The following is a 27,564-nucleotide window of genomic DNA, read 5'->3' as shown; positions in this document are numbered from 1 at the left end:
ATTATTTAAAAATGGATCAATGATAGATTACATATTAGAGACCACTCTGTTTCTCATTCCATATTACTAAATAATGTGATGTAAATTCATCCGTACTCGGCAAATTAACAGGAGAAAGAAGAAGCAAATAAAAGACAGTTAAAGAAAAGCAGGGGCTTACCAATGCAAAGTATGTTATATGTAATGCAGTTGCAAGTATTACTTCTCTGGAATATTATATATATATATATATTGTAATGCGTTTGGAGTAGATACTTCCATGGTAACGCAATAACAGTGGGCCACTGCGTAGACAACGCCGAAACAATGAACGTGTTTCCCCGGAGATGAACACCAGAAGGCTGTTGAGTAACAATGGATGAGACGGAAACGTGTTACCAGTGTATAAAGAGCGTTCCTGAAGCAATGGATTGACGAACATGTGAGGTTGAACCTTGGTGAGGGGTGTCTTCTATTGAGTCCGCAGAACACCTACATAAGCCGTCGCTGAAGACAGTTGAGAGCCAGCCATGGTCAAATTCTAGGAAGTTACACTGTCTAGTATAGCACCAGTTTTCTTTTTAAATTCACTTAGTGGGGGTGGAGTCCAACTGGGTCCACTTGGCAAGGTGGCCACTGATTGGCCTATTGTAGCCTGCCCCGTGTGATCATGATGACGGAGAATTTGGTGGGATAAAGATTGGCAGGGGAAACTGAAGTACTCTGAGAAAACCCACACGAGCAACTCTGTCCACCACAAATCCCACTTGACCAGACTCAGGATCGAACCCGGGCCACCGTGGTGGGAAGCCAGCGACTAACCTCTTGACATTATGACAGCTCCTCTGTAAATGCTGATACACATTTTGAGACACCACTTGCAGACCCACACTCACTCAGTGCTCCACTCTTGTCCATCACCACTAGAAACTTGTAAGATCCAGTTAAAGTGAAAGTATTAAAAATTTGTTTCATATACATGCTGTTCATGACTCAGAAATAGTTTAAACATTTTGTGCTCTAAATCAACCCAAGTTTGATTTACATTTAATCTGACCAAAATTACTCATATAATAAATTTGAAATGAACACCAAATCCAAAACTGCTCATTGTTTAAAATAGCTTTTAAATGAATCCAAAACCATACAAAACCTACAACTGATATCAAGCTGCAAGGAAACAACATTACATTCCTTAAACATGAACATGGTAATTCAATACACAGTGGTGATGTTAAAACTTGAGGCTCTAAATAAGTACTGGCAAGAGGATAAACTTAATTGGCACATGTATATAAAGAAGACAAAATTGTACATTTGAAGGACCCAAACATCCTTATAGTTTCATTATAATGCAGATATGCTAACAGCGCAAGAAACACCTAAAGATTGTCATTAAATGTTATCACAAAAAAAGACAAAAAGCAGCCAACTTGACTTTCGTAACATTAAGCTAGTACCAAATTTGATCTGCTCTCTTCAATATTGTTGTATACTCATAAAAAGCAGTCCTCACTTGGCAAAGCAACACAATTTACCACTTCAGGCAACTTTGATACATTCAAGCATCAGGAAGCACTGTACTCTTTTCCAAAAGAGAAGCACTTATACTGGGTACAAGTCAGACATCCTTACTACTCTCACTGTTCCATGATATATATATTCATATCTGCATTTAGTACATGTGTTCAAGATGTATGTTATTATTAGTTCTGTCTACCACAGTTCTCCATCTTTCTCTTTAGCAGGGACTTCAATCACACGTGGTTTATCAATAATTCGAGCTGTTCTATTTCCTTTCTCAACAATTCCAATAATCCAAGCCTGATAACCTTCTTGCTTCTCAATATCCTTACAGTACGCAGCAGCCTGCTCTCTTGGCAAGCAAATAAGCAGACCACCTGAAAATGAAAAACAGAGGTTACAACACTCAAACATTTTCTTGATCACCCTTCAAAACGATATACTTTTCCTCTGGCAATACAACATAGAGTTTAGTGTGGACTTTGGAATAGCATGAGCCCATTTTAGTCCTAAGAATATGGATACTATTCAGTTCGGTTATTCAGTATTAGAGGGGGTGGGTTTCCCCATACACCGCGACTAGTAGTCTATAAATTTCTACTGTCGCCATACCCTACCGGTACTGGTGCTCGCTATCTCCCATTTCTGCCAGCGAGGTCGGCCCTCTTCTGGCAGTGGTACCTGATAACTTCCCCATCTACCAGAGGCATTGGAAACTACTTGGGTGGGAAACTTTTTGCCTAATTTTGCTCAGAGGTCTCCTAGAGACACAAGGATCTTTTACGTGCCGTAAATCTACGACATGGGACCCATGGCTTAAAGTCCCTCCCAGATGACTTATTCCCTGAATTTTTCCACCCTTAAAAATTCCATGACCTCCGCCGGGTTTGAACCCACGTACCTTGAGTCATGAGGTGGGAACATTACCCCTAGACTACGGAGGCCGCTATATGGATACTAACTTGACACTTTTGAAAGAAATATCAGGAATTTTTTAATTTAGCACACAGCGTGTTTCCAACACACCATACGTCGATAACACTTCATGGTCACTTTACTCTAAAACTTCATTGCTTGTCTTCTGTTACATCACGAGCCATCTTGCACTAACAAGGAGAGGACATGAGACTTGGGTTGGTAGGGAGAAGTTGAAAGTAGACATAAAATAGTGACATGTCTGCCCTTCTTTATAAATGGATCTTAGTTACAGAAATATAAACTTCAAAAGCTTTCCTTTGACATGATAATATGATCCATCAAACAAAGAGGCATGGTAGCTCAAGCAGTTAGTCGCTGGCTTCCCACCATGGCATCCTGGGTTCTATCAAGTGGGAAGTCAAGAGACTAACCGCTTGAGCTATGGCACGGCCATAATGTAATGGTAGTCCCTGTTTAAATCTAAAATATCTTGCAACAGGCTATACTCTGCAAATCAAGCTAGATTACCTTTGTTTTGTAGGAGTAAATGTGAACAGAAATGAAGGGTTCCATATTCCATTGCATTTAATAACATTTTGTTGAATAGTGCATAAATTCTATTAAAAACCAGGAGCTCTACAAGCATTCAACTTACGTTAGGAAAAATGTTATACAGGTACAGTCATTCATTCATTCATTCATTTTCCATAAATCCATACAGAAAACAATTTCACAGGATGTGGAAATAGTCACAAATAAAGCAGTACAACATACATATAGTCATACACATCAGTAAGTACATAATAAAGTAAGCCTAAACATGCACATTACTTAATATAAGTAAAACAATTCTTAAGTTATTGTAGTATGAACATGATAGTACTCTAGTAATGAAAACCTTGTAAATAGCAGCTCTCAAGCTATAGGTCTTATTGGGTCATATTTCTTTTATTCATTTAATTTCAGCTATCCAAATCTAGTTACTTCTTGCATATGCATTTTGGTTTGTCAGCCATCTTCAGTGCTACTGGAGATTGTAGTTCCTAACCACTGCCACTTGTATGATCTGTAATGTCCTGTACCCTTCCCCCTATGTAGATCAGCTTATCTGTGCCATTGAAAGCCTAATGTAAATCTAGATTTTCAAGCAGATAGGAGTCTCACAATTCTAGATGTCTATGACCTTTTCTTTTCATGATAAAGGCCATAATCCTTCTGATGAGAGAGGTTCTGACACTGCCAAAGAAGAAGTTACCTCCATTCTTACCCAGAAACATTTCATTTTGAATTCTGTTCAGTATTAATTAACCTGGACAAAGAGGTCAGTTATCAGCAAAATGGAATTATTTCTGGACTTTCAGTTAGCCTACCACACGAGACTCCCTTGTTCAAATTCCAGTTACTCTAGTGCACAATCTGGCTACTGCACTGCAACATAACTTCAAATAAAATTAATGCAGATAAATTTGTATATGTGTTCTAGAACATCATCAGATTTTACATTTACATTTATTTTCACTTCATGTAACCACTCATCTCCCCGTAGGGCTGGATATAAAACATGTCACATATTACAAATTCATGATGACTACACATCATACGTCCTTGGTCCAATAAAATATATAATCAGGCCTCATGCAGACAGCACAAGTTGTCAAGACTACACACATAGGCCATGGAAAAACCACTGTCAATCAGAATCAAGAGAAAGAACATCAGAACCCTACAAGTTTGAAAAGGACTTAATAAAATTTCTGATGCAAACATAACTATAATCTGAAAAAATGTGGTACTAAGAATCCATTCATACAGTGTGTAATTTCACACACACATTCAAACACAGCATCAGGTTTGCTCACCTGATGTTTCTGCAGAATGGCCCTGAAGAAGCTGGAACATATTCCCGCAAGCTTTGGCTACAGCAGCCATTTTGGCTATCACTGGCAAGTTGTGAATCACAAAAGATACTTCATTCTTCTGATGTCTGGCCAAATTCTGGGCATGTCCAAGCAATCCAAAGCCAGTTACGTCAGTAGCACCGTGCGCATTGTATTTGTGCATCAATCTAGCAGCTGAAAATCATATCAATATGGTTCATTCACAGATTGATCAAGGTAGATGTTAATATTCCAATCTCACTTTTCAGAGGCTAATGTGAATGAATATATACATAGGATACAATTCTGTTTAAAAGTGCAGTAGAATCCAGAATACTACTTTTGCTATTATGGTAATCTTTTGTTGCGACTGTAAGTCTATAGAAATGACGTACAGTTTTGCCTAGTGCATATTTCCTTAACTACAACTTGCAAGGGAAATGCCAACTTGGAAGTGCCTTCCAATATAGACTGCCACTGTTACATAGTTTTTGAACAGTAACAGGTGTCACTTTCAAGACTGCCAGAAAATATTTAAAAAAATAGGCCAAGATGAAGAGTGGTGGATTCTTTACATTAATTTTTATTTTTTCTAATATCAATTTTAATATGAATATTTAAAAAATTCCATTTGGCCTTCTCTACTAAAGTAGTTCCAATTATGTGTCAGTTACTCTTTTACAGTCTCACGTGCAACACTAATGTTCTATAAAATTTATTAAAAAATATTAACTTTAAAAATTTTCCACTACATCTTTAGACCAATTTGATCACCATCAGAAGTTAAAATTACTGGGTGAGGAAATTTCTGTCTTCAATGTTGTTGCTTATGTTAACATATAAGTCTCCTTGATGCGCATGTGTGTTCAAGGTGGTGGGTTGCATTCCCTCTTGTTGTGTGTTGTGCTGTGTGTCTTGTTTGTTTCCAGTGTTCCTACTACTACTTCATAAAGGTGCTATTCATTAGTTACTACAGTAATACCAATCTTTTCTGAAAGGGTAGGACAATAGAGCCATTCAAGAGTTGTAAGACTTCTTCATTACTCTGAACATATATGCGTAAGTTAGTCAATTTCAGAAATTTTTGCATATTACTAGTCTGAACCTCAGCGGAGTGTCAAATATTCTTACATGAAATAAATACTAGTTTCGATTTCGGTTTAGATTTACTGTCTCTCTCTTAGAAATGATGAAAATATGGAGTCACACAGACCTATAATTTTTCTTTTTGGAATAAGGTACACTTATGAAACCCCAAGGTTCAAGAAGTCAATTATGTTAACTATTACCATCTCAAACACAGTAAATATTACATATGCTACTGGACAATCCACATGTCCCACTAACAACTGGAAACACAACACAATTCTGATGACTTGCCTATTCTATTCAGTCTTGCCATTGAATCCATTGAGCGCTGGTATGCTTTGCGGACATCGTCTTCAGAGACAACGAGTTTGATTCGGTTCCATCTTTCTGGTTGGTCAAGCCATTGGTGTGCATTTACAGCTACTTGGGTTCCCAGAGGTTTAGTGAGAACCAAAACATCACCCACTACGGCATTGTCTGGGCTAAAAGAATTTCATCAATTATGCAATTCTTACTTCCAATGTCACCTACCAAGCCAGTAAATTCATCCTAGTCTGCATTAATTTGCACTGATATTATTTAAATCAACAACACAGGAAAATAAACTCCTTTTAATTTGTATTAATTCACATAAATATATCCCTGTAACAGGCCGTGGAGGCCCATAAGGTTGTGATATTGAGACTGCCACATTTTTCTAGACAGTCAGGTCACAGATGGCAGTGAGGCTGTCAGCCTTACACGCCGACCACCTTTTACCACTAGGAAGATTCCTGGTACTCATTTCTGTTAGAGGTTGAGTTGACCCCAGGGCCATAGTGCAGCTGGAAGGATTAGGTCAACTGAAAAAATCCAATGACCTCATCAGGAATCGAACTTGCAACCTTACAGCTGGTACCATAGTACCTCAACCAACTACACTACTCCGTGCCCCCCACTCTAATATATTTCAAATTTAAAACAAAGTGGTATACAAATTTCAAAATGCCATCCTAAATCCACGTAAATTCAAAAGTGTCTTAGCAGTTATAAAATAAAAGATAAGTTTTAATAAATGTTCCTTATAGACAGACAAATGGAATTTATTTTTTGCGGATATTCTAGTGCATTATCTTATAAATGTAATTAAATCTTCTGAATTCAAATGAATATGTTTTAATGCCATCATTCAGCTACATTATAACTTTTATTTAACTATTAAAATAAAGTTAAAATTTATTTTTATTTTTACTAAAAGATAGAGGTTGTCCACTACTGTTACTGAAGTACTACATACAATGTACTGGGTTGTTCATTAACATGTGGCTTTGCTTTTTAAGCCCTGCCCCCTTTTAAGCATCTATTACCATAAAAATTAAACAATGGAACTTTCACGGCACTTCTCAACTAATATAACGAACACAGGGCATGTATCACTTACACTATGTATTCATTGGGTTGGCACACAGTGGAAGCAACACCCCCAATCGTGCACCAAGGATTCACAACTGTCTGTCCACCAGTCACTGTGGTTCCAGCTTCAAGGGCAGAATCCTTAAAAATGTAAGAATAATTTCATATCTGATGCACATCACTTAAAAACCACACCTTACCAACCAGAATTTCCACACTGTAACACCGTTTCTCGGATCACCCTTGTCTTCAGTACCAAATGAAATAACATGTTTTATGGACACTGAATATTACTAAGATGCGATATTTCTCAAGAACCTTAAGGATACATTAAGGAAAAACATGACTAGACTCAATGTAAGTGACCCCAAGCCAATCTGTGTTATTTTTTTCCATTTTACATTCGCCTCAGTTCTGTACTACTCACAGAAATCTCAACTCTCTTCCTGTGTATTATTTTCTCATAATTTTCCAAAAAATTATGCATTTTCATGGCCCAGGGAATAAAGTAAACTAACACAGAAAAATGAGATTACTTCTTGAGGTGGTCTAGAGTCAAATGTCACACTATACACTAATGGATGCTTGACTTCAGTTGAATATTGCAGCGAGAGGGTTATATGGGCATTTCACTGTATTCTCCTCTATTTTGTTTTATCACATTTCTCTAAGAAAAAAAAAATGCACCATGCACAATAGATTTAACTTTTTCAACAATTTCACGATGCTGAAAAGAATAGTTTTTATTGAACTTTTCCGCTTAGGGGTTACAAGTTGTCAAACATATCTCACAAATACCAATATCAGTGTTAACTTGGTTCTCATTCCTTCACCAGATAGGAGTAGATATATTTAAACAAACTGCCTTACATTTCAACCCCTGGGCCCTCTAACCAACTTCTGAACCAATGTATAAACAGCATACAGTATACAATTTCTTTATTACAGTCCATCACAACACAACAATATAAAGGTCAAGGTTAAAATCAGCTTGGCCGCATGTTTCGGCTATTAAAACCATCGACTTCACTTATAACATACATCACCAAATCAGTTGCAATCTATATTCCTTACAGAAAAGACAAATACACTGTAAGATGAGGCACCAGCTAAACAATTAATGTCAAAACTACATTACATCTACACCACAGGCCTCCAAGCAGTTTATTACATGTATTTTTTTTTTCATTGGCGCTACAGCCCTCATTTGGGCCTAGGCCTACCTCCATGAAACTCTCCGTTTCACTTCGGTTTACTAGATCTTAAAGACATACGGTAGGACGGCGGGTGATCAGCTCGTTGCAAGGCCTCTACCTGTACACAAACACAGAAAAACGCACACAAACATCCATGCCCTGAGTGGGATTCGAACCCACGATCCCGGCTTCCAAGCGAGCAAGACAGTGCATGCCTTAGACCGCTCGGCTACCGTGACCAGCTTATTACATGTACACAAGTCTGAAATACCATTATGTCTGCAGGAATACAGCAAAATTGCAACAAACTGACTTGATATAGAATATCACATAAGAGTTTTAACCTTATTTTACAACATAACTTTCATTTTAATAAGTGTCCAGCTTTACCATCGTAATTGCAGTTCAGTGGTGTGTGAATATGGTAGTCATGTGTTTGCTGATGATGGCTTTAATAGCTGAAACATGTAGCCAAGCTAATTTAGCCTTGACCTTTATATTGTTGTGTTGTGACGGACTGTAATAAAAAAATTGTATATAACAACACAACAGGATGCACAAAATGAAATGCATACAGTAAATGTGATCTTCTAAAACTGAGGAAGCCATAATTTCCCATCTTGTTAAATCAAATATGGAAACCTGAAAATGTGCTCTTACAAGCAAAAGTGAAAATTTTTTGCCAGCCATGCCCCCCCCCCACCACCAAGAAGAAAAAAACCCAAAATGGACCACTAATAGTCACACATCTATTACATGTTAACAGTACGATGTGCATGATATGAATATATATACTGTACATGGTTAGCCATGTTCGATATGTTTCGACCCCAGAACTTCTGGACAGATTTTCGTGAAACTTCATACTGGAGAATTTTGTGAAAAACAGTCCAGCCATTTCACCTGTCATTGAAATCGACATGTCCAGTGACAACTTTACATGAAGACCTACACTCATCTCTGCACATATCTCGCTAAATATTCACTGAACTATATGGCACTGTAGCGAGCTGTGATAGCGCAGTCGGTATAGTGACTGGCTATGGGCTGGATGACCGAGGGGTCAGAGTTCAAGTCCTGGTAGGGTCAAAAATTTTCTCTTCTCTACATCATTCAGACCAGCTATGGGGTCCACCCAACCTCCTATCCAATGGGTACCAGGGGCTCCTTCCCCGGGGGTAAAGTAGCCAGGGTGTGAAGCTGACCACTCACCTCCAATTAGTGCTGAGGTCAAGAAAATGTGGACCTATACATCCACTCCCCAATACGCCTTCATGGTGTAGTGCTTAACTAGTTAAGCACAGTGAAAATTTTTACATGGCATTGTATCCCTGAAGACATAATACTTCATAGTCACTGTTGTAAGAACCTCAAATCCAGCAACAAATACAGTGATCTCAAATTTCCCAAGTGGGAAAGTTTTTTGACTAGTCTAGGATTAAATGATTAAACAAAAATGTAAACTACATGAAAATGGCCATGTTCTTCATTAATGCCTGCTATAAGACAAATTTAATTCACTGAATGATATAAATTCAAAGATTATTTCTTACCTTAAATCCTCTCATGATGAGAGGTACGACAACGTCCCTTTCTTTCTCAGTCATCTTTGTTGATACTCCCAGCAGCATTAGCATGTTGTCACATTCAGTGACACCCATAGCGTACAAATCACTGATCACATTTGCACATGCAATCTTGCCTGCAATACTCTTATCAAATTAGTACACTGCATCATGAATCATCATATTATTTAAAATGTTCTAACGGTGAGGCAGAAGTTGTATCAATTCCCTATTGAATCCCCCACTCCTCTCAAATTGTATTTATATTCAAGCAAACTATCACGAAAATTCTCCAACACTAATGCGTTGTCATTACTTAAAATTATATTTCTGTGAGGGTAATTCAAATGATAGTGGTTGTTCTACTGCAACACATAAGATGTCCACAAGCCACAAGCTATTTGCCTTTCATGTAGTGCTGACCTTCTGCAACACACATACATGTACTATAGATGATGCATATGGGGTCAAATAGGTGTAGTGTTATTAAATGTTTGGCAAATGATAGTGACAAGCCAAAGAAACAAAAACAAATTCCGTGGTCTGTAGTCTGAAAGTGAACTATACCAACTGAGTGGCTGCCACTTGTCAGTGAAGTTAGTGCCAACTTTAGGCTGCGCCATAGCTCAAGCAGTTAGTCGCTGGCTTCCCATGACAGTAGCCCGGGTTTGGTCAAGTGGAATTTGTGGTGGACAAAGTGGAGCTGGGGCAGGTTTTCTCCGAGTACTTCGGTTTCCCCTGCCAATCTTCATTCCACCAATTGCTCCACAATCACCCTCACCTATCATCTGGGGCTGGTACAATAGGCCAGAAGTGGCTGCAGTACAAGGGACTTAGTTCCACCCCACTAGCAATAAAAAGAAAAAATAGTGCCAACTTTAGCTGATAGAGGGTGTCATGTGGGCAGTGCAATGGGTCCCCACGGCCATTAATATCAGTTTTCTAGACTTGAGCAGCTATTTCCTTGAAACAGCTCCTCAATTATCCTCATGAGGCTGAATGGACCCTGTACCAGACCCACTACTTCTCAGAAAATCTGATAGCACCAGGAATTGATCCTGGGTGACAAACCAGCAAATATTTCTCGCAGAATTGTGTATATTATGTCATACTCATCTGGAGATCATATGCCTGCAAGCAGGCGAACAGGGAAGAGAGCATATGGATTGGATTTACGCTCCATGGCCAGGCAAAGCCTAACACATCATCCCTCCTAACATCACTGCACAAGCAGAATGTTTAATTCAGGAAAATCAGAGCAACTTCAGATACCTTGCTGTGATGTTACAAATGACTGTTTCTTCAGTCCATGAGCTACTAGAATTCAACAAGGTGTGCACATAAGTTGACGTGTGATAAGAAACAACACCTGCACAGAATTTCTGGCTTCCTATGAATTAGAACTGCCTCTGTGGTCTAGTGGTCAAAGTTCCTGATTACAGATCCAGAGGTCCTGGGTTCACTTCCTGGAAATACCATATTTTCTGAGAAGTAGTGGGCCTGGAACAGGGTCCACTCAGCCTTGTGAGGATAACTGAGGGGCTAGTTGAATGGAAAAGTAGCGGCTCCAGTCTAGCAAACCGAGATTAATGGCCGTGGGGATTCGTTGCTCTTACCACACGACAGCCTCTATCTGCAAAAAGTTGGCACTAACTTTGTTGATGAGTGGCAGTCGCCCAGTCGGTATAGTTCGCCTGCGGACTACAGGCAACAGAGTTTGTTTTTCTTTTGTTTTATGAATTAGAACACAACAATTTTCTTGGATGCATTCTAACAGGCGATGAGAAAGAGATGCAGCAGTATCAGCCTGAAACCAAACAAACTATCAATGAGCACTGTCACCCTTCTTGTTACTGAACTCACTCAACATACTGTATAAATAATGCAGATGCATAATGTTGTACCTTGCAAACATGGATCAGGATACAATACACCATGATGACCCCGATGAAACATGAGATACAAAAAATGCTGTAACACAAATTTATAGTTACTTTATGTTAACAAAGACTAAAATGAAGCAGCATCATACCTGTGCCTTCCACTCTCCAGAAAACAAAACCATTCTCATACACAAATGTGTAAGCGACACCTTGAACAAATATTTTCAAACAGAATTTTTTAAATTGCTGAAAGCAGTAAACAACCTCACACCAAACATATGCAGTGAGATACACGACTCATGGCGGACATGTAATAAAAGTAGGTAAAAAAGGTAAAGCTATCCCTATAACAGGCCGTGGAGGCCCATAGGGTTGTGAGATATCAAGGCTCCCACATTTTCTAGACAACTGTCTCAGATATGGTGGTGAGGTTGTCAGCCTTATGTGCCAGTAACCCCTTACCCTCAGGAAGATTCCTGGTACTCATTTCTGTTAGAGGCTGGGTCAACCCCAAGGCAATTGTGTGGCTGGAAAAATCCAATGACCTCTTCTGGAGTTGAACCCATGAACTTCTGGCTTGTAGCATAGTGCCTCAACCAACTACGCTACCTTAAAAGTAGGTAACAGTACACGTGTATTACAACACTTATGTGATAGTTGGCATAGTGATGGCTAATGGCCCAAGGAACACCACCTTCAGACATGGATTTTTCTTCAAAATAGCTGTAAAGTTCACAGTACATCTTATACACCTGCATGGTTTAAAATATATTTAATTTTTTCTTCCTAAATAATTCTGTCTCACAGGAAATATGGTAATCACACTGTCCATAAGTATCATGAACAGGTGAGACTAACCTAGCTGAAGATAAAGCAGTGCCCACCTTGTGCTGTTGTGACAGGCATCAAAGCTGTTCCAGTTAAGGGCTATTGCATATAATGTTAATTTAGCAGTGCACATGAGACACTAACAGGTTACCATGGCTACTCTGAGCCAGAACTGAAGTCTTCACATAAATGTCCATTGAACTGGCACAAAATCAATCAACACATCAAATATGAAGGGGGACCCAAAAATAACCGGAAATGACCTGTTGCGCGCGCATGCTTTGTAGTTACGAGTTGTGCTGCTAGGTGGTGTTAGCTGGGGGTCTCCCACGACTGTTAGTGAGCTGGCGTCAGTCTGAGTCAAGTGGTTTGTCTGTGGTGCTCTGTTGTGTGCGTTCCTGTTTCAAACCTTTGGCGATTTGTGAGATGGCCGACCAGAAGGAACAAAGAGTGTGCGTGAAATTTTGCTTTCTGTTAGGGAAAACTGCAGCCGAGACTGTTGGGATGCTTTGGCAAGCCTTTAATGATGATGCTTTGGGGAAATCACAGGTCTACAAGTGGTTTTCCCGTTTCAAATCTGGCAACATGTCAACAGAAGACATGCCACGCCCCGGGCGTCCTTCGACAGGAAGAAGTGACGAAAACATTGCCAAAATCAAACGTGCAATTGATGAAGATCGTCGAAAGACCATTGACCAACTTTCTGAAGAAACGAACATCTCATGGAGCACGGTCCAGCGAATTTTAACCGAAGGTTTGCACATGAGACGGGTGTCTGCAAAATTTGTTCCTCGCTTGCTCGGAGATGACCAAAGAGAAAACCGCGTGAAAGTTTGCCGCGACTTGAAGAGTGAAGTGCAGTTTTCCCTAACAGAAAGCAAAATTTCACGCACACTCTTTGTTCCTTCTGGTCGGCCATCTCACTAATCGCCAAAGGGTTGAAACAGGAACGCACACAACAGAGCACCACAGACAAACCACTTAACTCAGACTGACGCCAGCTCACTAACAGTCGCGGGAGACCCCCAGCTAACACCACCTAGCAGCACAACTCGTAACTACAAAGCATGCGCGTGCAACAGGTCGTTTCCGGTTATTTTTGGGTCCCCCCTCGTATATAGAAGAACATTCATTCCTTGACAAATTTCAAAGACAAATCAAAATCTGGAAATATAAATTGGGTCCCCACTAAGCATAACTGTGACTAATTTAACAAATACAAAATTTTCATTATGTCTAACACACATTTGCCAACATTCTGTCATCAACCATCACAGAGCTGTGTTGGTTTGCACATTCATCCTCTGAATATAATTTGAAAAACCAAAATTTCTCCAATATATTTTCTATGATATCGGTACATCCACCAACATTCTGTCAGAAACCATCACAGTGATGTGTTGGTTTACTCATCCATCCTTTCAACGTAATTTGAAAAATCAAAATTTCTTGTCTTACCCATCATGTATGGATCATCCACCAGAGGGTAGAAGAAGTCTGTTGTTTGGACAAGGGACAGACCACCATGCCGCAGTGGAGTAACAGAGGAATCCATGCCAATTCCTAAAAACAAGAGAAGCACTTGCAAGAATTCCTTATTTCCAGTGGCGGCTCATAGCTAAAATTAGTGGGGTGCTGCTCCAGAAGCGCACAGTTCCATACAAAGATTTGGCTACTGACATTAAGCTTAAGGATTATATATTGTATTGTACAAGTATAAAGAAAGAATAAGAAAAAAGGACTCATTATATAAATGTTATCGATAATATCAAGTGGAAATTGGGGGTGCTGCAGTTCCGCAGTGCCTATACGCGGGCCGCCCCTGCTTATTACCCTAGTTGAATATCGCAACATACACTTTCCTCAGAATTAAGATGATATACGACCTTAACTTACATAGTTGGTAGTGTAAGTAGGGCAAGATTTTTTTTCTCTGGTAATCAGACAAAAATTCCGATTGCCAAAAAAAGGTTAATCAGTATTTTCCAGTTCCCTGCTGTGCCTCTTGGCTCTTTTCAGCACACAAGATTAATTTCTCTCAGCCTTCACACCACACATCCTAAGGGCCGGGCATAAGACAACACCAAAAAAAATTAGTAACTCCCAAGTGGAAAATCAGCCAAAAGGTATCATCTAAAATTTTTCAGTCTCCACTGGTGACCACGCAAGTACATTTTCAAATCCAAGTATGATCATCCAAAATGTGCACATATACATTTTTTACCCACTGGAGAATTATCTCCACGCTCTCTGTTTGGACTGATTAAAGCATATTTTTTGTTTCATCCTACAAATGTACACAATGCTTAAGCACACCACCTCAGTAATAAATAGTTCATTACATGCTGTCAATTTTATCCTTGGGAAAGAGCCCCAGGTGCTTAATGGACAGGCCCCACAGCTAGTCTGGACATGGTGACATGGAGAAATCTCTGCCCATTCCAGGATCTGAGCCTCAGTCATCAACATCTACATACCTCAAATATCTGCCCCCTTTTCCCACAGTATTAAAGGAAGACGGCAAATTCTGTGATGGCGATGAATTCTAATACTAAACATAACTGGGAGTGAAGCAAGTTTACCTGGCAATTTATGCCTCTGTGGCCTCAATCTCATTTCGGTTTTCAGAAATCTACCAACAATCTCAGTTCATGAACTGCAGGAGTGCTCTTTGTATTCTTCTGATTATGAATGTCACAGGGTCACCAACATGTCATTTTTAACGCACATAAAACTCTTATTGTAAAATCATGCTAGAGACACGAAAATTTTAATTTGCAAATCCAAACCCTGTCTATAGTTACTAATGCATGTAACAATATGTTTATTTTTCCAGTGAGAGATGCTGAAATAGAATGAGGTTTATAATGCCTCTTTAGAAGTTGGTATTTTTCTGGATAGGTTTAAAATTGCAAAAGTAAAACCATTTTCTATATAACTCACAGGCCAATATTCATTTTACATGCCTTCTCAATGATCATAAAATAGCATATAATTGGGCTACTTTCCTTTTCATCAAGAAATAATACAGTAATGGAAGCCCAAAATGAATAAAGGAAACAACAATCAAATGAGACAGCAATATACTCCTAACTTGAAAACATAACAGGGGTGTTCTTCTAGGACAGGGGGAGGACGGGTGGGGAGCAGAACACCCAAATTCATTTAACTAGCGCATATGATGTTATAACCATGAAATTCTACTTGACAAATTAAATTCATATGGAATTAGATGTATTTGTATTTATTACGCATTCCAGCACATACATACAAGGCCGAAGCCATTGGATACAGAACCTGTCAAACCACAAGCTTGCTAAATCAGCAAGTAGTCAACAGAACAATGCATATAAATCCACAACAATAAATCGAGCATATGAAACCCCTACATCACTGCAACTACGTAACCATGTGTATATAAGATATAATACAAAATTAAAGCATATACATGACAATAGATCAAATAATGGGTCATAGCTAAACAAGAAACTATCCATAATTAAAACATTCAACTAAAGTGTAATAGGATTTAGTATGTAAAAAGGCACTTAAAGCTGCTCTAAATTGCTTAATATTATGGATTAACTCTTTTGTATTTAAAGGAAGATGATTAAAAAGTTTAATACCAAAATAGTGGTTGAGGCACTATGCTACAAGCTGGAAGGTCGCGGGTTCAAGTCATGATGAGGTCATTGGATTCTTTTTTTCAGGTGACCTAATCCTTCCAGCCGCACTAGGCCCTGGGGTTTACTCAGCCTCTAGCAGAAATGAGTACCAGGAATTAATTAAATAATTTTCCTGGGGAGTAAAGTGTGGCCGGCGCGTAAGGCTGACAACTTTACCGCCATCTTTGAGCCGAATGTCTAGATAATGCGGGAACCTCAACGTCTCACAGCCCTATGGGCCTTCACGGCCTGGTACAGGGACAGCTTTAATTTTTATTTTTACTTTAATACCAAAATAGTAAGGTCCTCTCTGGTAAGTTGTCAAATTTGTCTCAGGGAAATAAAGATCAAAATTACGCCTAGTATTAAGGCCATGAATTTGTGATGTCATGTGATATATACCCGTACTATTCACAACTAACATCAATAAAGAAAATATATATTGGGACTGCAACGGCAAAATTCCCCAATCCCTAAAGCATCTCTACAAGAGTCCCTAGATCTCAACCCACTCATGGTTCCAATTATTCTCTTTTGAATTCTGAAAATGTGCATACTATAAGAATTGCCCCCAAAATAATTCTATAGGTCAAAAGTGAATGGAAATAAGAGTGATACACCATTTTTAATGACTCTGTGGGCACAATGGGCTTGATCACCCTCACTGAGTAACAAGCCTTGCACAATTTAGGCACGAGTTGGGATATATGAGCTTTCCGAATACACGAGCCTTGAGAACTGATGTTTGAACTGTATCTGGCAAACTGGATGCAAGCTGTTGAAATAACTATAACTGTAACCAAGTAAATATGTTTCTGCTCCAGGAGAAATAAAATGTTGGTGCCATAGGGTTCGGTTCTTGGACTGATAGTGTTTTTATTAAACATAAATCACCTGCCAATAAACATCAGAGATAAAAGATAATTTTATTTGCTGATGAAACATTCTACCAACAGCGGAGAATGGACAGATCCTCCTATAAAAAAATAAATACATGTACAATGACTTGCACTTCTGGTTAAATAAAAAGGATGCAGTAAAACCTTTTATTTATTTATCAACATTCATCGATCCATTCAGGTACATAACCTTTGGATATAGAAATTGTCAGTAGATTACACTGATATATTATATAAGATTGTCTTAACATAAGATAAATAACAATTAGAATATATGTAACAAACTAACGAATGAAAACTAAAATACAAAGCTATAATTACTGGGATACCCTAAGGTCAAATTTATTATTCCTATCAAGATTTGCTTAGTCGGGGGTGGAGTCCAACAGGGTCCACTCGGCAGGGCAACCACTGACTGGCCTATTGTAACCTGCCCCGGGCGATCATGATGATGGAGAATTTTGCGGAATGAAGATTGGCAGGGGAAACTGAAGTACTCGGAGAAAACCCGCCCCAGTGCCACTTTGTCCACCACAGATCCCACTTGACCAGACCCAGTATCGAACCCGGGCTATCGTGGTGGGAAGCCAGTTACTAACCGCTTGAGCAATGGCATGGCCTTCCTATCAAGATACTCTTCAACTGAACAGAAAGAGTCTTCTATAAGAAACTTTCTCAATTTATGTTTAAATTTATTAATATCATGAGCAACTTGCTTGATAGTGGGGGATAGAGAGTTAAATAAGGTAATACTGGAATAGTATACTCCTTTTTGAACTTCAGTTAGACTTACTAAAGGAACATGAAAGTCAAGTTTTTGGTGAGTATTTATTTTATGCAATTCAATAATTAATGTGAATAAATGCTCGAGCTTTACAGCAAACATAAGTGTTGAAAACTGTATTGGGAGTAAAGAGTTAAAATTCCATCTTTACTAAACATTTCCTGACAGGAATCCTTTGTTTTAGCTTTCATGATAATTCTTACAATTTGTTTCTGCGTTATAAAAACAGATCTGCTATGTGGTGAATTACACCAAAACATGATACCATAATTTAACACTCAATGAACATAGGGGAAGTAGATCTGTTTTAGAATTTTCAATCTTAATACAGGTCTAAGGGAGCAAATTATGTAACCTAAAGAATTTCGCAATATGGATATTGGCTAAGAACCATAGAAAACGTTTGAAAGCACACCAATCAGTGAAAATATTAAATAAGATGGAAATGCACTCTAAGCACCAAACTCAATAAATTAATTATGACACAATCTCTTAAGGAAAAAATGAGACCATCTTGTATAACGAATATTTATTTTACATTATGTTCATGCTTATTTCTGGTATGCTTTCCTTCTCCATGATGGTGGTATTTCAAACAAAGTATTTTTTTAAAAAATGGGTTACATAGTCAGTGGTGTAGAGATACATATCATGCAGGCAACTTTTTAGAAATCTGAATATACTTCCATGATGTGTATCTCACTTGTCACTTCACTACATGTCTCGGCATCACTGTGCCATCCTCAGGTGTGTTATTTACATTAAACTATTGCACTGCTCGCCATCATGTGTCATTTGTATAATGATTTAAAATGTATATTCATCATGTACTATAATAAAATTTATATATATTAAAGTTTTGTTAAGATTTATCATCTTATACATCGTATTTCAAACACACGTATTATATCAATCTTCCGCTATGGGAGTCGTTCTTGCTATATTTTGTCTATACTGCGTCTTGTGATGTGTCCTTCTCTTTCTTTGAAATATGATGTATAAGATGATAAATCTTACAAAAAAAATTGTAATATATAAATTTTATTATAGTACACGACGAATATACATTTTAAATCATTTTACAAACGACATATGATGGCGAGCAGTACAATAGTTTAACGTAAATAACACACTTGAGGATGGCACAGCGATGCCAAAACATGTAGTGAAGTGACAAGTGAGATTGTGTGCACTAGAAGAGTCGATACATACACATCATTGACGTGAATCAGTGCAACAGGACTCTAAAACACAACATTCTAAATATACTTCCATTAGTTTATATAGATATATGGTATATACACATAGTGGAAGTATAACGTTATATAGAGAGAAGATGGAACACAAATTTATAATCACAATACATGCCAGAAGCCATACCTCCATGTTCAGTTTTGTAGAATGAATGTCCTCAAAAAAGGTGTAATGAATATGGAAATTAACTTATTTAATTAACTGCCAAATTAAATTAGTAAACTTGAAAAAATTGTTAATTTAAAAAAGGAGCTGAGGTCCTTATTACAACATACATTTTACTCTCTCGATTAATTATGTCATATTAATTAACATAACATGATCATTCTCTTACTTGTGCCCATGATTTGCAATTGTGTTGCTGGTTTATGGATATTTGGTGTATCATATTAATAAGTAGATGATCCTAGTTAAGTTTGTCTATGAACTGGGTTTGCATTATGCTGCAATGCTGTTGTTAGACTGAGACACCGCAGAATTGTTATTTTCTATAGTTTTTGAGTCATGTGCCATAAAGACATACATCCTATGTAAACAATCTGCCTAAAGGATGAATATAAACATTAAATTAAAACATACACCTCTGAGAATACAAATCCTTCTGACTCCTACCACAGTTATTATACAAATTCCAATATATATATGTGTGTATACAGGGTGTTGAGAATATCTGGACCAAAGAGAGATGGAGTGACAGGAGGTTGGAGAAAAATGCATAACGAGGAGCTTCATAACTTGTACTCTTCTCCAAGTTTAATTAGAATGATCAAGTCAAGCAGGATGAGGTGGACAGGGCATGTAGCATGAATGGGGGTGAAGAGGAATGCATATAGGATATTGGTGGGAAGGCCACAAGGAAGGAGACCACTGGGAAGACCAGGGCACAGGTGGGTGGACAGTATTAAAATGAATCTGAGACAGACAGGATGGGGTGGTACTGATTGGATTGATCTGGATCAAGATAGAGACCAGTGGAGGGCTCTTGTGAACATGGTAATGAACCTTCGGGTTCCATAAAATGCTGGGAAATTCTTGAGTAGCTGCAGATTTGGCTTCTCCTCAAAAAGGGCTCAGTTCCATAAGTAAATTGTGGCCGTGCCATAGCTCAGTTGCTGGCTTCCCACCGTGGCCACCCGGGTTCGATCCTGGGTCTGGTCAAGTGGGATTTGTGGTGGACAAAGTGGTGCTGGGGGTGGGTTTTCTCCGAGTACTTCGGTTTCCCCTTCCAATCTTGATTCCACCAAATTCTCCATCATAATCACCCGGGGCAGGCTACAATAGGCCAATCAGTGGCCGCTGTGCCAAGTGGACCCAGTTGGACTCAACCCCCCCACTAAGCGAATTTAATTTTTAATTTTAGTTAAGTGTGTGTGTGTATGTGCAGGCAAGAAAACATGCTTGTTGAATAATAAAATCAAATTATGATATAGAATATCATGAATACATTATTCTTTTATATATTTTGGGGGGGGNGGGGGGGGGGGAAGTCAAGAATGTATCGATCTATGTAGTAGGTAAATCTTCACACTATTACGATTACTTTCAGTACCTGAACCTCTAACTAAATTAAACCTTACATTACAGACGTAAAATTGCTTTCCGCAATGTCGACAATTCGGTAATATTTCAAGTAAATATATGTTTACAGGCACAATTATTGTACATAATATTCCCTTATGGTCAAAATTTAGTTTTGCCAAAAATACAATGTGACGAATTCCAACTGCAATAATCTTAAGAAACGTGGATATGAGGCACGGCTTGTAGCATTCGTGGAAAGAAATGTATACAAAGTTACGGTACGAAAATCTGAAGAAAATATCCATATGTTAAACCTTGCAACAGATGGGGGTATAAGATTAAAATGAATCGTCAGGTAATCCCATGCGTAGTTGTAGACTTCATTCGTCGAGCTATTCTGAATACAAAAATGTACCTATAGCTTCCATGCAATGCTCGGATACTCCATAGCGCGTGCATTTTAATTGCCTTATTTCATCTGTGCACATAGCATAGTCAAGGTCACGTTGCAAGAGTCATATTTGAGCATAAATAGATATAGTGAATAATACGCTGCCTTTTTCTGCAAGACACGCTAAAACACTATACCATACTACGTACGAAAATGTTCTACCCACAGCAGTTGCCGGCGACAGTCATGCGCAAATATTTTAACCACCGGCACAGAATTTCTTTCCGCTTTCTTATATAAATTATTTATTAGCACAAAATATTGTAAAACAATTTTGATAATCCAAGGGATAATAGCAGCACTACAAAAATATCGTAGGAAATATTTATCAAGAGAGAGTATTAACAAAATGCAAGCGTGAAGAAAATTTTGTTTGCAATCATGGCGACAGATCGGAGCTAAAATTACTGCAGCACTATATGTAATGAATGTAACTTACCAATTCGCGGAATTGCCATATGCATGAAATGGGCATGTTCGTCCTGGGCATTATTGTCATCTTGCTGAAGTCCCTCTAGGAGTTTGGAAAGAACCTCCTGAGGGACTTTACACCCTCATCCTTTTAGATCAGCAAAACGTGTCAGACGGAAAGATGCGTCCAACTCATGTGCCACAGGATCGAACGGCCTTCGAAGTGCTAATGCATTTGGATTTCCTCCTAACTCCAACTGGGCGACTGACAGGGCTTCTTGAGAAACTGATGTTGCTTGTAATTCAGCCATTTGAGGTTGATAAGAAGAAATGTTGGTAAAAATGTTTAAACACTTGGATGTACAACTACGCGCTCAATCCCTTCAACCTCTCTATTGCTCACAAAATGGCCTTCTCCCTCGGCAGCAAGACCGCGCAAGGCCCGGGCCGGGACGCTACTCGTACAGCAAAGCTTATTGGCTAAACTGTTTCCCGCCACACGGCTGGGGAGCAGTTAATATTTCTCCCCGTGTTTTCCGTGTACTAGGGAGCACCATGGGAGTGATGGGAAACAACGCTAACTATAGCACTGGATTTTGCCTCGAAACACGATCAAATGTTCAAAGTAACGTGTAAAGCAAGTAGTTGTTTAAATACATGAACTGATAATTGGACTCTGGATTTCCAACTGATTTTAATTATGGCTGAGGATAGGCTGAATGTGAAACTTTTGTACGGGTTAACAGTCAACCTCATATATCAAGTAATGGGTGTCTGAAAAGTAAAAAGTCCTATAGCTGTCATGAATATTACCGACATTCGAAATGCGGACACACCTAAAGAAAAATTAGGGTTTTTTTTTCTCAGCATTCCTTAGTATCTAAATATTTTACACAACGTTATATATATTTGACATTTATCACGAATTAATTTAATTGAAATTGAACCCGACAATTCGTAGTTGTCACTACGATGTTTTGGAATTCTGATTCTATAATACCAGAATATTTTAATATAAGTAATATAACTTTGATTTGACAGTATGAAACCACCAGTTTCAGGGCTCAGCTCCACAAGTAAGTAAGTAAATTATAAAGCATAATTTACACACATGTACACACTATTTTCAAAATTGATTGATAGCATAGATAGAAGGCTAGAAAATATAATTGGCAGGTATGGGTAACATTAATTTATAATTACCGAAAATATTGCAAAGTTCCACAATTTCCATCTTCATTAACTTTCTCAAGTACTGTACATTATAATGGTGGGATACTGTCGATTATACGTGTTTGGAAGTATTGATGGTAGATGGCGTTGCCATGTAGTTTGGCGTGGAGCGGAACTGCCGACGATTCGATAGTGTCTCCGCCGAGATGCTTGTTGAGAGTGTGATCAACTACGTGCTTTTCTAGGTCGATATTGTGGTTGTGGTTGGCAAAGCGCCGCAGACGCAACAAACGCATAGCACACTAATCACTGAATATTTGGCAGGTCTGACAGCAAGTTATGGTGTAGGATTGCATGTGTTCCATGGTGGTTTGGTTGGATGTGTGAATGTGTGCGTATGTGCGTGAAGTGCGGTGATGATGTCGGTGTCGGATGTACAAGTGTTTGATCCTGTACTTTTGAACACGTTCCTGATTCGGAAGAAGAGATGCAGGGTTTATTTCCATCGTGGAACTTTAATTTGGGAGTCGGAAGGGGCATCTTATAGTAAGTACATGTTATTTCTGACTAAGCATGGATGATTGTTACAGTGTGTATTTTGTCACACAAATACTAGTTTTCCACTCGTACATTCGAATGCAAATGTGTCATGGGCCCTCACAAAGTGTATTACCGGTCTCGGAGTATTTGACAATAAATCACGTAATGTAGCAATGTATGTTTCCAATTCAGATTCACACGAAGACTGATGACAACTCGTAAAGTCCCGGAATGTTTATACTCAAGTGGTCAAGGGCCCTATTTCACTGAGGTATTTTTAGTTGTGTTTATTTGTTTAATAATTTGTATATTTTTCTTTAAATTATCGCAATCAGCCGATGACGAAATCAAAGGCACGTAATTTAAAAAAAAAAACACTTTCGTAGCACGAGAGGCAACCTAGGATATTGGGCTTGTACACAGTGCTTGAGGTGGAATGAAAGTAGAACCGGGATGGTTTTCCCCTTTTAATTCATAGGAATTTACTGCCAAAGAAGTAACGGGATACTTTTAAGCCATTTAGAAAAGAACCGGGATACCATCCCGCCGCATCCCGCCCCACCTCAAGCCCTGTTTATAGTCAAGATTCACATAAATGCCCAACCAGCCAACTACAGTCTTTCTGGACACAAAACTTTTCTCAGCATTCTATGAATATTTTCTGCCAGTTTTCAGTATCAAAGATATGTACGAGTATTACTGTATGTTGTTCCGGAAGGTTCTATCTTATAGGATATAATACTGTGTAGTCTCTTGAAAGTCAACCAGCATTTCAGAGGAACAGAACACAATCTTTCACAGTCAAAGGGTAATCCAAGCTAGAATCTTAAAAGTGGAAGTTCTCATAAGCAGTGCTCTGGAACCCCAAATCCTATATATATTGTTCCTGTGAAATGTGGTATATACTAAGCAAAGCGAGTAAACAGCGGTGACGTAACACGGGACGCCGCAGTTGCTAAGTAGCCGTAAACAACTACCAACAGCGTTGCTAGTATATCGCCAAACAGGCAACCAGGCAACAATGAAGCGAGGCGTTTTCCCGTTGTCCGGCTGAGGGTTTATAAGAGACCTACACTGCCTACGAAATCAGTTCTAAAGACAGCAGCCTACGAGTTGAGTTGGAATCTAGCCAGCGGAGAGTTACGAGTTGGTGTGTGATATAGTGGTCAGAAACTCAACACGTTACATTTGGTTCGTCTGTGCATACTGTGCAACTCTAATAAATATTATAGAACAGTTCAAGAAGTGGTTGCCTCTTCATATAATGTCATCCCACGGGCTTTTCGGAATTTCTGGAGAAGATGTCCCATCTTCAGAGCAGGAGCAGCTGTTTATTCGCAAACTGCGACAGTGCTGTGTGGCATTTGACTTCATGGACCCAGTGGCTGACCTGAAGGGAAAGGAAATTAAACGAGCTACTCTGAATGAGCTGGTGGACTTCATTACAGCAGGCCGGGGTGTACTTACTGAGCCTGTTTACCCTGAGATCATCAGAATGATCTCAGCAAATCTGTTCCGGACCTTGCCGCCCAGTGATTTTGATCCAGAAGAAGATGACCCAACATTAGAAGCGTCATGGCCACACTTGCAGTTAGTGTATGAGTTTTTCCTACGGTTCTTGGAATCCTCCGACTTTCAGACCACCATTGCCAAACAAGTAATAGACCAAAAATTTGTGCTACAGTTATTAGACTTATTTGACAGTGAAGACCCTCGGGAGCGTCATTTCCTTAAGACTGTTCTGCATCGCATCTATGGAAAATTCCCGGGGCTACGTGCATTCATACGCAAACAAATAAATAACATCTTCCTTAGGTTTGTATATGAGACAGAGCATTTTAATGGTGTTGCAGAGTTACTGGAAATATTAGCAAGCATTATCAGCGGCTTTTCTCTACCGCTGAAGTCAGAACACAAGCAATTCCTCCTAAAGGTTCTGCTGCCACTGCACAAAGTTAAATGTCTCTCATTGTACCATGCACAGCTGACATACTGTGTGCTTCAGTTCCTTGAAAAGGATGCCACGCTAACTGAAACTGTTGTTAAAGGGCTACTCAAGTTCTGGCCTAAAACGTGCAGTCAGAAAGAGGTCATGTTCCTTCGTGAGATTGGAGAACTTTTAGATGTAATTGAACCATCACAGTTTGCCAAAATTCAGGAACCGTTGTTCAAACAAATTTCAAGATGTGTCTCTAGTCCTCACTTTCAGGTGGCCTGTTGTGCACTGTACTTATGGAGTAATGAGTACATAATGAGCCTGACTGAGGAAAACAGCCATGTGATCATGCCAATAATGTTCCCAGCTCTGTACCGCATCAGCAGAGGGCACTGGAACCAAACAATTGTGGCTCTTGTATACAACGTGCTCGAAACCTTCATGGAGATGAACGGTAAGCTTTTTGATGAGCTCACAGCTAAGGCTGAGAGACAAAATGTGTGACTAGCAGTGTACTGTGAGGCCAGAGAGAAGAAAGTTCTTGTGTGCAGAGTGGGCAGTGTGCGCCGACAGAAGACAGTGGTTGAACTGGACAGAGAGACGGACACTTCTACATTCAGATAGTGATAAGGTGACGTCGGACGGACATCCCCTCGAGGTCTTATTCATGACATTTTTGGTGCCGAAACCCAGGAAGTGGGATGCATATGATACAACTCGACATGGCGGACGCCGAACTCGGAAGACTAACGAAGAAGCGCCCCACAGTAAGGGCAAAAGTGACAAGGTTCAGTACCTCTATAAGAAAATCCACTGCCAGCACCCCACTTGAGGATTATGAGTACTACCGAGACCGTTTACAGGAGACCCTGGATCAACTACTTTCATTGGACAGTGATATCCGGGATCTTCTAGAGGACAAGGAGTACACAACTGATGTGGAGGTGGCTGAAGAGTACATCGACTTAGCCAAGTGAGCACTGCTGAAGGCCAAGCGGGAGGTAGAGAACCGACTCGTCTCCACAGGAGAGAAGCCTAACTTTGATCATTCTGTTGTATTTACAATTCCCCAGCTTTTATCATATTTTACATAGCGGTTTTTCACTTAGCATTCTATGCTATTTATGTTTCCACTACAGACCATTTTTGCTTGCATTAATGTATGCCTTTCACATGATGACCACGAGATGGTTGAAACATGTAGTGAATAAGAAATAATTAAATGTTCTCTTTGTAATTACGAATTTGTGTTCAGACCGTTTATTTATAACTTGTTTCCTTGGATGCTTAATCTTAATAACTGTATGCAGATACTGTACCGTTTCTGTAGTCTGGATACTAATCTAACAGTTAATCTAGCAGCATAATCATGGTAGACAGCTAAGTCTGCTCAGAGTCTTCACTGTACTGTGGCTCTCCCTGACCCTGGTGACAAAATTATTTTAACCAGTTTGTTGCAGTGTCATAATGCAGGCATGCCTGTCAACACGCACTGCTTTCCAGATGATGATAATGGTGAGCACTGGATGCTGTAGCATATTCTATATTTATAGTCAGTGCTTGAGGTGGAATGAAAATAGAACCGGGATGGTTTTCCCCTTTTAATTCATAGGCATTTACTGCCAAAGAAGTAACGGGATACTTTTAAGCCATTTAGAAAAGAACCGGGATACCATCCCGCCGCATCCCGCCCCACCTCAAGCCCTGCTTGTACACGAAAAAAAAAGGCGTATGTTGTAACTACCCACCAAAAGTATTTTTAGCCCACTTTTCTAAAACAGGTTTATGCGATCTCTATGCTGTGTCTGTGAATCCCCCCCCCCATTAACTTTAGAATGCTGGAACGAATATTTATGAAACTTGGTATGTACAGGGAGGATTCTTACTTTGTTGACCAGTTTCACAGCTCTTCGCTTCCGGATTACGAGTATATTCTTCGCCAAAAGAAATATTGTTTATGAGATTTGAGATGTTCATTTCGGTGAAGATGTATTTTTGGGGTTACGAAAATGGAAGAATCAGGTTTCTCTGAGATATTGCTGTTATATCCCAGACGATCATAATGTAAGTGTTTTTGTTTACACAGTATGCATGTAAGGTTAGCCACCTACTCACGTTTACAGCCCCTGAGAACGGAGGGAAGCATTAAGAATTGGTATGGTGTCTAGAAGCGGCCTCTTTTAAAGCGTTATTATACTGTATTTTGTTTAGTCGCTGGCTTCCCACCGAGGCGGCCCGGATTCAGTCCCGGGTCTGGTCAAGTGGGATTTGTGGTGGACAAAGTGGCGCTGGGGCAGGTTTTCTCCGAGTACTTCGGTTTCCCCTGCCAATCTTCATTCCACCCATTGCTCCACAATCACCCTCACCTATCATCTGGGGCTGGTACAATAGGCCAGAAGTGGCCGCAGTACAAGGGACTTAGTCCCACCCCACTAGCAATAAAAAGGACTATTTGCCAATGTGGACGCTTTAGGAGTACACGTATCCGGCCATCTCTTGTAATATGTGTAGTAAACTAGTTAAGTGACTGTGTAACTACCACCGCGGAGTTGAGTCCATCTTGAGACACCACTAGTTGCCAAGGTAGTCAACATTTCCCAACATTTTATGGAACCGGAAGGTTCGTTACCGTATTCACAAAAGCCCGCCATCTATTCCTATCCTCAGCCAGAACAGTCT

At 39.3% G+C, this 27,564-nt stretch overlaps 3 protein-coding genes across 4 annotated transcripts in view; 2 read left to right on the top strand and 1 right to left on the bottom strand.

The window, feature by feature from the left end:
- Positions 1 to 732: 732 nt before the first annotated feature.
- On the bottom strand, positions 733 to 21,670 carry LOC111871022 (inactive selenide, water dikinase-like protein). Its single transcript, XM_023863780.2, has 7 exons — positions 21,265 to 21,670; positions 13,710 to 13,814; positions 9,529 to 9,677; positions 6,808 to 6,920; positions 5,679 to 5,869; positions 4,281 to 4,493; positions 733 to 1,880 (listed from the first exon to the last, which is right to left on the bottom strand). The coding sequence occupies exons 1-7, from the start codon at positions 21,545 to 21,547 to the stop codon at positions 1,696 to 1,698; spliced, it is 1,239 nt and encodes a 412-aa protein (XP_023719548.1). The 5' UTR covers positions 21,548 to 21,670; the 3' UTR covers positions 733 to 1,695.
- Positions 21,671 to 22,643: 973 nt separating this feature from the next.
- Positions 22,644 to 27,564, top strand: part of LOC111870120 (ceramide kinase) — a 58,460-nt gene continuing 53,539 nt past the window's right edge. For both annotated transcript variants that reach the window (XM_023862270.2, XM_023862186.2), the window contains exon 1: positions 22,644 to 22,955. In XM_023862270.2, the coding sequence (XP_023718038.1) occupies positions 22,826 to 22,955 (130 nt within the window). In that variant the 5' untranslated portion in view covers positions 22,644 to 22,825. The remainder of the gene's footprint in view (positions 22,956 to 27,564) is intronic.
- Positions 24,143 to 26,129, top strand: LOC111870232 (serine/threonine-protein phosphatase 2A 56 kDa regulatory subunit epsilon isoform-like). Its single transcript, XM_033754158.1, has one exon. The coding sequence runs from the start codon at positions 24,214 to 24,216 to the stop codon at positions 25,387 to 25,389; it is 1,176 nt and encodes a 391-aa protein (XP_033610049.1). The 5' UTR covers positions 24,143 to 24,213; the 3' UTR covers positions 25,390 to 26,129.

The sequence above is a fragment of the Cryptotermes secundus genome, unplaced genomic scaffold (genome assembly GCF_002891405.2).
Source record: "Cryptotermes secundus unplaced genomic scaffold, Csec_1.0 scaffold112, whole genome shotgun sequence".
Lineage (NCBI taxonomy): Eukaryota > Metazoa > Arthropoda > Insecta > Blattodea > Kalotermitidae > Cryptotermes > Cryptotermes secundus.
Note: the sequence above shows the minus strand (reverse complement) of the source record. Positions and strands in the feature narration are given on the sequence as shown.

Coding starts and splice junctions, on each gene's coding strand:
- LOC111870232 (XM_033754158.1), top strand. CDS start 24,214: ATGTCATCCCACGGGCTTTTCGGAATTTCTGGAGAAGATGTCCCATCT.